Genomic DNA, 12,128 nt, shown 5'->3' on the forward strand with positions numbered 1-12,128 from the left:
GGGGTTTAGTCCACTTTTGTATCCTTCCCTTCAAGGCTCAGGGGTCCAAGATTATCTTCTGTGTCTGTGTTAATTGGTTTCCCTTTTCTTTGTTGAAGAGCGTCTGTGCAGTCCTTGTGCCTAGTCTGCCATCTTGCCGGAACTCCTCCTGTGTCAATTCATCTTGTTGAAGGTCTTCCCATTTTTCACTGATCCTCCACTTTACCAAACATGATATCCTTGTCCATGGAGTGGCCCCTTCTGACAACATGCCCAAAGTAGGTGAGACGAAGTCTGGCCATTCTCACTTCCAAGGACCATTCTGGCTGCACTTCTTCCAGGACGGATTTGTTTGTTCTTCTGGTTGTCCATGGTACTTTAAGTATTCTTCTCCAGCACCACAACTCTTCTTTGGTGTTCCTTCTTCATTTTCCAGCTTTCACATACATATGAGGCAATTGAAAATACCATGGCTTGGGTTCGGTGCACCTTAGTCTTCAAGGAGATATCTTTGCTCTTCAGGACTTTAAAGAGGTCTTTTGCAAGTTACTTAAGCACTACTTAATATTTCATTTTGAATGATATTTAATCTATGAATTTAATAACTTTTAAGAAGTGAATCAACTGTTTTTCGTTAAAATAATGTTATTAGTGGAAGTAATCCCAAACTTACACTATATACTAATGAATCTTGGGAAGAAAGGGTTAGGGATATTGAAATCCCTTTGTGATATGGAAGCAGCCAGTCTCCCCTTTTTAGGAGATAGAATTGCAAAGTTGTAGCCCTGTTCTTCTCATCAGGTTACTAGTTTGTTGCCTAGGCAACAAGGAATCTTTTTGGTCGAACAGTACTGTGAAGTACTTTGGAGTCAGACACAGTTAGAGTTTAAAAACAGTTTTACCATAACAGGTTAATTATTTAATCTTTCTGAGCCTCAGTTTCCCTATTTGTTGAACAGGAATAATAGCTTCTTTTTAGAAGCTATGCAAATTAAACACATTGATGTAATACATCTGGCACAGGCTAGATACTCATTGTAAGTAATTGAGTGTTTGTTTAAAACATTCATATTGTGTTTGGTCAGAATAATAGTAGTTAGCAATTATTGAGTGCCTATGGTGTGCTAACCAGAATTATAAGCAATTTCACATGGATTATTTTACTTATTCTTCACAAAACTATTGGAGGTAGATATTATAGCCCCATTTATGAAGACACTGATGCAGAAAGGTTAAATAACTTGTATGGGACTATATGTAAGGAAGTAATTAGGAATTACTGCTCTGGATTATATGTTTTATATCTTTTTCAATGTTGTTGTGTTGTTGTTATGTGCCATCAAGTCAGACCCGACTCATAGCAACCCCTCCTTGGGTTTCCAAGGCAGTGTTACTAGGGACGTAGATTGCACCATCTTCCTTCCAATAGTGAAGACTATTTTTTTATGACATCAGAAATAAAGGCAAACAATATATTCAAAAACTTTTATTTTTCTTAAATTTGTTGAACCGTTCATGTCATTATCTTAAGGGAATCTTTCCCTTAACTGAGGGTTACCATTTGGGTAAAGCCCTTCCTGTTTAGGACAAAACATTAATAATGGTAAAAGAGTAACTTCCCAGTCTTCTTGTATAGCATAAATTTTGGTACCATATTTGAAATTGTTTATTTGGTTTCCATAGGGCCGTAATCTGGCAGATCTACGTCGTAGTCAGTCCCGGGGCACATTCACCATTAGCACTACTCTTCGGCTGGGCAAACAGATTCTGGAATCAATTGAAAGCATCCATTCTGTGGGATTCTTGCACCGAGACATCAAACCGGTAAGGGTTTTTTCCCAGGATATGCACAGAATGTGTTTGTTAGATGCTCTTAATGTTGTGATGAGACACAGTACATTACAAATATAGTTCTTTGTGTTTGCTGTGATTAAATGCAAAGTAATAGTTTTATTTCTTTTGAGACTTGGATGCAAAAATTAATTTTTCTTTTTTATTAAGTGATAATTACAAGGTGTAACTTGTTTTTAACAGCTTTTCTTATACAATGAAAATGTTGCTCAATAGCCAAATTAAAAATAGTTAATGCTTAACATTGGTGATTACTGTTAACATTGTTAATGACTTCTTAGCCTTATACTTAAATTGGTAGCTATTCTTTGGGTACTTTTTTCCGGACACTGGTTTTTTTTAAAAAAAAAAAAATCTATATTTGTATGTATTTTTAGATTGCTTTTAGATGTTGACAATATATTCTTTGGACTATTTCTAATGTGACAAATTGTACTCAATAAGAAATTATTAATTGTAAAAGATCTTATTTTTCTCCTGAGTGATAATGTGGTGATACTGTATTTTTTTCTGTTCTGTTTTTCTTAGAAATTCTAATTTCCACAACTGTAAAATATGTTTCTTTGTTTTTAATTTTTGTTTTATAGCTCACAAGGGAAAATGGCTCACTTCTGATATCCTATTCTTGGTGTAAATTTGTCATATGTTGGTGTAGTTGAAAATTATAGCCATATGTTGCTACATTATTTCTAAAATTAAGTAGCATTAAAATGCTAGTTAAAATTAACATACTAGAGCCAAATTTAAAGTGATGTAACATTTCTTCTACAATTTTTCTTATTTTTATGCCAAACTAAATGTTATAATTTGAGAACCATGATGAACTGAAATTTTCATTTTCATCAGAAAAGTCCTTAAATAACACAGTATTTTTAAATAAAAAACTAACAATTCTGTAACAATTTGGCTTTTGCCTTTGCAAATTCCCTTGCTTGTATACCCATCTTCACAAATTTGTAGTCATTTAATGTTACATTTATTTTTATTAAGGGCAAAATGCAAAAATATATTTTTCTTAAGTCCAATTTAAGGTGTTTCTTTAAATTGAATTTTAATTTTTCCAATTTAGTGAAACTCAGTTTTATGATGCTTTTTAGGAAATTCTTAAACTTCTGAACTATGTATATTTTTACCCACCCTTAATTCCTCCTATTTTAAAAAGTAGAAATTGGATTGTCATTTAAACAGTGACTTAGTCTAGAAATTTTAAGGCACTTAGAGTTCTGATCCTAATTAAATCAATATTGTGTGTAACTTTATACAATTACTTGAATTACTTGTTCAGTTTTCTCTTTCAAAATGAGGCTGAGACCAGCTGCTTTTCAAAGTAACTAATAATTAATTATCTTAAAATTAGACCTAATATGGACAATGTACAAATGTGTTAGAATAAAGGTTTTTTTTAAGTTCATCTGTTGCTGTTGTTGTTATGTGCCGTCGAGTCGGACCCGACCCATAGCGACCCCTCCTTGGGTTTCCGAGGCAGTATCGCTACGGAAGTAGATTGCCCCATCTTCCTTCCGAGGAGTGGCTGGTGGGTTTGAACCGCCAGCCTTCTGGTTAGCAGTCAAGTGCCTTAGGCACTATCCTACCAGAGCTCCTAGGCATTAGTAAAAACCTTCCAAAAACCAAACCCATTGCTGTCGAGTTGATTCTGATTCATAGTGACAGGGCATAGTAGAACTACCACCACAGGGTTTCCAAGGCTATAATCTTTATGGAAGCAGACAGCCATATCTTTTTCCATGGAGCAGCTGGTAGGTACAAACCTCTGACCTTTCCATTAGCAACCAAGTGTTTAACCATTGTGCCACCAGGGCTCCTTAGGCATTAATGGAACCCATGATTGAATTATATATTAATACCCAGGAAGCATCATTGAATAGAATACTGTATTTGTAACATGTTGTGTAGAGTTTAAATAAAAAGTAGAATTAAATAAAGGATAATGTGCAAGGACTAAGTGTTACAAGAATATGTTTTTCTTCTTTACTTTTCTAGTCGAATTTTGCCATGGGTCGCTTTCCTAGTACATGTAGGAAATGTTATATGCTTGATTTCGGCTTGGCTCGACAATTTACCAATTCCTGTGGTGACGTCAGACCAGTAAGATTTTTCATGTTATTAAATACTTTAGAATTAATCTATTATTAACAGTGTTACTCTTACGAAATGCTCATGTATCAGGATTGCTTGAATAATTTCTTTTAGAAAGATCATCATAAGGCCAGTCCCTATGAGGTGGAAGTTAAAGATGTCCCAAATATTCAGTTTTTCCAAACTGCCATGTCATTCCATCATCTCTGACATCAACTCCTTGTCCTCCCCTCAGTAATATCCCTCCTGTCTTAGGGTTCTGTGTTTCTCTCTAACGTCTCATAGAACTCACAAACTCCCAAGGAGACAGCTCACATGGTGATGGTGGAGGAGGCTGGGAGGCTGCCAGGCTGTCAAGTCCCAGGTCTGTGGGTATGTCTGGAGGATTCTGTCAACTGATATGGTTGCAGGGGTTGGTGAACCCAAATTGGTGGGTCAGATGACAGCTGCTGTCTCCAGTCCAGGGGTGAGATAATGAAGAACCAAACACAGAACAAGACCAAGAAAGTGAACTTTCCCAAAACATTCACATATACACCCTCAAAGAAGCTGAGGGTGGTGACTTGAGTCATACCCTCCAGCAAGGCAGGACTCAAGATGCATCCTACCCTAAACAGGCATGCAGACTAGGATTTAACAATACATCACAAAATGGAAGACAATGGCTAGAAGGACCATATTAAGTCAGTCACTACACTGCAAGGATGGATGTCATATAAGAAGTAGCATATAAATTTCATGGTTATAGAATGAAGTTAATGAATTTTATTATGAAATTGTGGCATTATAAAAGAACGTCAGAGGCAGATTCAGAGTGGTCTTGTAGGAGGAGACATACTAGCCCTTAGGGTAAAGAGTCATTTTGCAGTCTGAGGCCCTTCTTACATGATATAATTTTTCTAATGTTTACTTTTTACTCTTAGTTTTGTTTTAAATTGGTTACTGATTGTGATTTTCATTCCTAGCAGATCAGTTCCACAAAAGTTTTAACACTGATTTTTTAATGAGCTAACCATGTATGTGTATATATGTGTATGTGTATATATATATAGTGTGTGTGTATGTGTGTGTGTGTGTGTGTGTATATATATATATATATATGTATGTATATATATAAAATATTTAAAATTAACCACATGAGCATTTATGTGCCTAGAAATTACAGGAGACTCCCTTTGGTCCTAGTGATGTTCTGGTATTAATTAGTAGCCAGGCAAGTAAAGAATTTAGTTTCTATGTAGTTTATTGGATTTGAATGTATTTATGGAATCCTATTTCTATTCCAAATATCTGTTTTTCAGTTTTTGGAACATTTTTTTTTTTTTTTAAAATCACCCTGGCTACTATGTGAAGAAGAGACTTTGAAAACATGAGTGGAATCAAAGAGAAAAGTTAGAAGACTAATGTGTCATGGTCCAGGGATGATTGATGGTGACTGGAACCCTAGGGCATTAGGGCAGAACAGTGAAGATGGTGAGGAGTGGTTACATTAAATACATTCAACAACACTTGCTTATGCATTGAAAGTGGGATATAAGGGAATGATAGGACTCAAGAATGATTTCTAGGTATTTGTCCTTAATGAATGGTCATGCCATTAACCACGTTAGAGAAAAGGATGAGGAAAAGGAATGGAGAGGGAAAATTAAAAGTTTCATTTTCGACAAGTTAAGTTTGACATGCCTCTTAGATTCTAGATAGTATAAAATAACATAGAAGTGGTTAGATAAACTAATCTGAAGTTCATCAGAGAAATTGGGGCTGGAGGTATTGTAAATTTGGAAATATTTACTTATAAATGCTATATATTTTTTTTAAATGGAACTGTATGAGATACCTAGGGAAATGGTATGTTGTTGTTGTTATGAGCCGTCGAGTCGGACCCGACGCATAGTGACCGCTCCTTGGGTTTCCGAGGCAGTATCTCTACGGAAGTAGATTGCCCCATCTTGCTTCCGAGGAGTGGCTGGTGTGTTTGAACCACCAGCCTTCTGGTTAGCAGTCAAGTGCCTTTAGCCACTATGCTACCAGAGCTCCCAGAGAAATGGTATAGCTATCCAAGAAAAGAGGTCCTGAGTCTGAGCCATTAGGACTATTCAGCAACTTGATGAAGGTTAGACAGGGACTATTAGTCAGATAAGAAGACCGAGAAGGAATAGCAGCCAATGAGGTAAAAAGAAAATGTTATCTTAGAAGCCAAGTGAAGAAAGTGCTTCAAGAAGGGGTTTGGGATTATCAACTGTGATAGATGCTGCTGAGAAGTCGATTAAAGTAAAAACAGAACTGACCAGTTTTATTTGGCAAGGTTGAGGTTATTCATGACTTTTATAGTAGTTCGGTGAAGCCATAAAATCCTGATTAAAATGGTTAGTAGAGAAAGAGAGTATACACAACTCTAGCAATTTGCTTTGCTCTTAAGAGGAATGCTGAAATGGGAAGTTGTTGAAAAGGAAGTAAAATATTTCTTCATTTCCTTCCTCCCTTGCCCCCTCCTTTCCTTCCTTCTTTCCTTCCTTCTCCCCCCACCTTTTTTCCAATGATGGCAGTTATTATAGCCTGCTTGTGTATTGATGATTAATCCTCCATGAGAGATGAAAAATTGATGACATAGGGCAGACAGGAACATTTATAGGAGTCAAGTCCTTGCACAGCTGACAGGGAAAGGAATCCAAAGTACAAATGGAAAGGTTAGTCTATTAGATTAGAGCAGGAACACTTCTTCCATTATAAATGAGAGAAGGCAGAATATGTGGACACAAATACAGTTAGACAGTTAGATTTGGTAGTGGAAGTTGAGGAAGGTCTCCCTGGGCTTCTATTTTCTCAGTGAAAAAAGAGGCAGGCCTCTCTCCTTTTTCTTTAATTGTGATTTGGGTGAAAGTTTAAGAGTAAATTCATTTTCCATGCACTGGTTCATACACATTTTGTTTCATGACATTGATTGCAATCCCCATCATGTAACAGCTCTCTTCCTAGTTTTCTTCCCTGTGGTTACCTTTTCCCCATGACTTTCTTTCCTATACATTCCTGCCTTCTGAGGAATCTTGCTATGCAAATACTACCCTTTTGATTTCCCATGGTTGATTGTTCTAAGGAGTTTACCTACTTGGTGTAAATGTTCACCTTATACTCCTGTATATTATTTGGCTGGAAGCCACAGGAGTGAGTTCAATTCCAGGCCCAAAAGGTGCCTGCAGCCATGCTCTCAGGGGTTTCACTGGTCTCTACCAGACCAGTAAGCCTGGTCTTTTTTTATGATTTTGAATATTGTTCCACATTTTTCTCCCACTTTATCGAGGAGCTACTGTTTTGCTCCCTTTCCAAGTGATTAACAGTGTTAGCCAGGCACCGTCTATGTCTTCTGGTCTCAGGGTCATGTAGGCTGAGGTTCACATGGTCCGCTAGTTCCTTGGGCTAATTGTTTCCACATGTCTTTGGTTTTCTTCATTCTTCTTTGCTGTGGATGAGGAGAGACCAATTATTGCATCATCAATGGCCACTTTCTTTTTTATTTTTTTAAATATACTTTATTGAAATATAATTTATGTACAGTGAAATAAACAAAAATAAAGTGAGATAGCTCAATGCATTTTTTTTTTTTTTTTCAGTGTTCCCTCCCCTCCACTCCCACCTCTGGTAACCAACAAAGAAAGTTTCCTTCCATATATATAAGCCTTTCCTTGACTTTTTACAATAATGAACTAATACTATATTTGTCCTTCTGTGATTGACTTATTTCACTCAGCATAATATCCTCCAAGTTCATCCACATTATGTGGTGTTTTGCAGATTCTATGTTCATTATTCTTTAGTGTTGCATAGTATTCCAGTTGTGAGTATGTACCATAGTTTGGTTATCCATTCTTCTGTTGATGGGCACCTAAGTTATTTCCATGTTTTTGCTATTGTAAATAATGCTGTGATAAATATGGGTGTGCATATATCTGTTATTATCCTGGCTCTCACTTCTTTAGGATATATACCTAGTAATGGTATTGCTGGGTCAAATGGTATTTCTAATTCCAGCTCTTAAAGGAATTGCCATACTGGTTTCCACAGTGGTTGTATCATTTTACAGTCCTACCAGCAGTGTATGAGAGTCCCAATCTCTCTACATCCTTGCCAGCATTTGTTATTTTCTGTCTTGTTGAACTTTGCCATTAGTGCTCTGGTTAGATGGGATCTCATTGTTGTTTTGATTTACATCTCTCTGATGGCTAGTGATATTGAGCATTTCTTCAAGTATCTGCTGCCCGTCTGAATATCCTTTTTGGTGAAATGTTTATTCATGTCTTCTGTGCATTTTTTAATTGGATTGTTAATCGTTTTGTTGTTGAGATGTTGGAGTCTTCTATAAATTTTAGAGAAAGGTCCCTTGTCAGATATGTTGTTGCCAAATATTTTTTCCCATTCTGTAGGTTCTCTTTTTACTCTTCTGACAGTGCAATTATTGACAACTATGAATTTGTTGCTGTCATTTTGTTATGTGCTTTTTCATGGTGTTACTGATTTCTTTGTTGCATGTAATTTTCTCTGCTGAGCTCATTTTGTTTATGAATTGTGTTATCACAATATCTATTGTTTTAGTATTTGTTAAATATTTGTGCTGGTCCTCTTTTTTATTTTGATGTTAAGGTTATCATTTTCCTTTGAGGTTACCCTATGATTTATACTTTTCTTGCCATGTTTAGAATAGTCCATTCTGTCTTGCAGTTGTCTTGACTTTCCTACCATTTAGAAGTTCTGTGACTACACAGTTTTTTCCCTCTTTTTGGTTTGAAGTTGTCTTCATTTGTCAATTGATGTCTCTGGTTCCGTGTTTACAACCTTGTAGGTTTATTCACTTTGGATACTTCCATAATAACTGGGTTGGTTTCTGGGTTATGTCATCATGTGTGTTAATGGTCAATTGTTGTTTGCTGTTGTTGGTTCTCTATCCGAAGGACTCCCTTTATCATCTCTTGTAAGGTTGGTCTGGTTTTAATAAAATTCCCTTAATTTCAGATTATCTGGAAATGTCCTAATTTCACCATCATATTTGAGGGATAATTTTGCTGGGTATATAACTCTTGGTTAGAAATTTTTCTCTTTCAGGATTTTATATATGCTATCCCATTGTCTTCTTGCCTACATGGTTTCTGCCAAGGAATCCAAGCTTAGTCTTATTAGTTGCCCCTTTTCATTTTTCCCATGCTGCTTTTAGGATTCTTTCTTTGTCTTTGGTTTTTGTGAGTTTGATGACAATGCCTTGGTGATTTTCTTTTGGGGTCTATCCTGTTTGGGCTTCATTAGACTTCTTGAATAGATATAGTGTCATCTTTCATCATACCAGGGAAATTCTTTTCCAACAAATCTGTGACAATTTTCTCTGTCTTCCTGTTCTGGAATTCCGATGACATGTAGGTTATTCCTTTTGATAGTATACCACATGATCCTTAGACTTTCTTCATTTTGTTTTGATCTTTTTTCTGATTGATGCCTTTCCAAGAAGTATTGAGGTATTTGTCTTCAGTCTCACTAATTTGTCTTGTATTGATTTAGTTCTACTCCTTTGCCTTTTCAATGTGTTTTCTGTTTCTGAAAATTTAGTATTAATCTTCTGGATTTCTATTTCTATCTGTAGATTTTATATCATTTCTAATTTTTCATTTATTTTGTCATTTTGTTCTTATATTGTCTTTTGAAATTGTTCTAGGGTTTTCTCTGTGTTTTCCTCCATTTTGTCAGTGTTTTCCTTGATCTGTCTCTCAGTACATTGAAGATGCCTAAATATAATTATTCTGAATTCCTTCTTGGGGAGTTCCAATATTGCTGCTTACTCAGGGCTGTGTTCTCAGTCTGTATCCTGGTCCCTTGTTTCTCTTGCTTCTTTCTGTGGACTGTGATGCTCTGTTGTTTCTGAGATGTTGTGACATTTTTGTGTTTATATTTAATTCGTGATTGTATGTTGGGGTGAGTTGCCCACAATTTTTGTTTTCTTTGGATGTTATCTACATAAGCAGGGTACTTTGCTCCTCTATTTGCTAGTTGGCAGCACTTACCAATCACCACCTGTGTCCTTTCCTGTTGTTAGCCTCCCATACGTCCCTGCCATCCTTTGCAAACAGAGCTATTCATAGGTCCCTAGAATCTGAAAGAGAATGCTGTCACTTTAAATATCCAAAATGACCTCTGCTCGTAAATATTCAAAATGGCTGTGCCCTCAGTCATTTTAAGTATCTAAAATGGCTACCACTTGTAAACAATCAAAATGACTGCACCCTCCAGTCCACCACTTAGATTGTCTCCCTCCTTGCTGTTTACCTTCCAAGTTATAGACCATGAGTGCAGTTGTCCCTGCAGCCCTTGGTGACCAGGGCTGATCTTTAAAAGGTCAATTCTCAGGTCCCAACACCACTTGGAAATATTCAGGCTGTTGGTGCCATCAGAGTAGCCGGCAGTCTGCAGCTCCATTGTCTCCATACTCACGGTTTTCATTCAGGTTCTTCTACTAGTTAGTGCCTAATCCACTTCTGTATACTTCGTTTCAAAGCTCAGGGCTCCAGAATTATCTTCTGTATCTCTGTCAATTGGTTTCTCTTTTCTTTGTTGAAGAGGGTCTGTGTAGCTTGTCTGCCTAATTCTGCCATCTTACTGGAAGTCCCACTTGCAAGCTTTTATGACTCCAGTTACTATTCACCAAAGTAGGATGTAGAACAGTGTTTTTCTGTAGTATGTTGTGCCAATTAAGCTTAAGGTCTTCTGTGACTGTGGTCCCAAGCCCATGGGTCCAATGACTCATTCCCTCAGGGTGTTAGGTTTTGGCTAATAAGTTATTATAACTTTGCCTCATTAGCTCTGTTACATATATAGGGGCATTCTTATAGCACATACAAATATGTATGTAGAAGTCACATCTGCCAGACTTATATATGGTCATTTTGAGACAAGGCCTTTTGCTTAGAGTGAAGATTGATTTTGGAGTTTGAGGTGAGAAGAGGACATGTGAGATAGTTTTCTGAGCAAGGGGGAATGTAAACTAATTAGGGAGATAAAATAGAATTGCTGGTCTATATTGAAAGCCCGTTTGAGTATTATGGAAATTTAAGATAAGATTGTCAGTATAATTATATGTTTTTCTTCAGCTACCTTAATCTGCTTATTTAGAGGTGTAATTTAGTCCAGGAATTGGGTTTACCCTATGTTTGGGTCAGATGACATGGTTTTTTGGGAAAAAAAAATTCATTGGCATGGAGTCAGACCCAACTCATAGCAACCCCTCCTTGGGTTTCCAAGGTATTATCACTACGGAAGTAGATTGCCCAACCTTCCTTCTGAGGAGTGGCTGGTTGGTTTCAACTGCCAGCCTTCTGGTTAACAGTCAGATGCCTTTGGCACTATGCCACCAGAGCTCCTGAGCACTGCAGAGGGGAAGAAAAAGGGAGTTGAAAGCATATGTAAAAGAATGATTATTGACCAACTAGTGGAAAAACCTGAACGAAGACAGAGAGTATAGAGATGGTCTGAGCTGTGCACTGTCAGTATAGAGATGGTCTGAGCTGTGCACTGTCAGCTACTCTGACAAGACCAGCAGGCTGAATATTTCCAATTGGTGTTGGGACCTGAGAATTGACCTAAAGATCAGTCCCGGTCACCAGTGGCTGCAGGGACAACTGCTCTGGTGGCCTATGACTAAGAAGGAAAATAGCAAGGAGGGAGACAACCTGAGCTATGAACTTTTCTGCTGTCCGGAGGGTGCAGCCATTTTGAATGTTTATGTGTGGCAGCCATATTGGATATTTAAAGTGACTGAGGGTGCAGCCATTTTGAATGTTTACAAGTGGCAATCATTTTGGATTTTAAAGTGATAGCATTCTCATTTGGATTCCAGGGACCTAAGAACAGGCTCTGTTTGCCAGAGTCAGCAAGGACATATGAGAGGCTGACAAAGGAAAGGAGACAGGTGGTGAATGTATACAGAATGTATTAGTGCTGTCAACTAGTGAATAGAGGAGCACAGCATAATACCCTGCCTGAATAGATAACATACAAACAAAACAAAGAAAATGAAAATTGTGGGCAAGTCACTCCAACATACAATCACCAATTAAATATAAACACAAAAACGTCACAATGCCTCAGAGACAACAGAGCATCACAGTCCACACAAAGAAGATAAAGCAGGAGAAACAAAGGACCAGGATACAGACCCAAAACACATC

At 37.2% G+C, this 12,128-nt stretch overlaps 1 protein-coding gene across 1 annotated transcript in view; it reads left to right on the forward strand.

Moving 5' to 3' along the window:
- The window catches only part of TTBK2 (tau tubulin kinase 2), a 224,272-nt gene that overhangs the window by 99,034 nt on the left and 113,110 nt on the right, over positions 1-12,128 (forward strand). Inside the window, exons 4-5 of the mRNA XM_007935269.2 lie at positions 1,663-1,803; positions 3,832-3,936. Coding sequence (XP_007933460.1) covers positions 1,663-1,803; positions 3,832-3,936 — 246 coding nt within the window. The remainder of the gene's footprint in view (positions 1-1,662; positions 1,804-3,831; positions 3,937-12,128) is intronic.

Source organism: Orycteropus afer, unplaced genomic scaffold, assembly GCF_000298275.1.
Source record: "Orycteropus afer afer isolate SDZICR_OR568_19922 unplaced genomic scaffold, OryAfe1.0 scaffold00026, whole genome shotgun sequence".
In the NCBI taxonomy this organism is placed as follows: Eukaryota; Metazoa; Chordata; class Mammalia; order Tubulidentata; family Orycteropodidae; genus Orycteropus; species Orycteropus afer.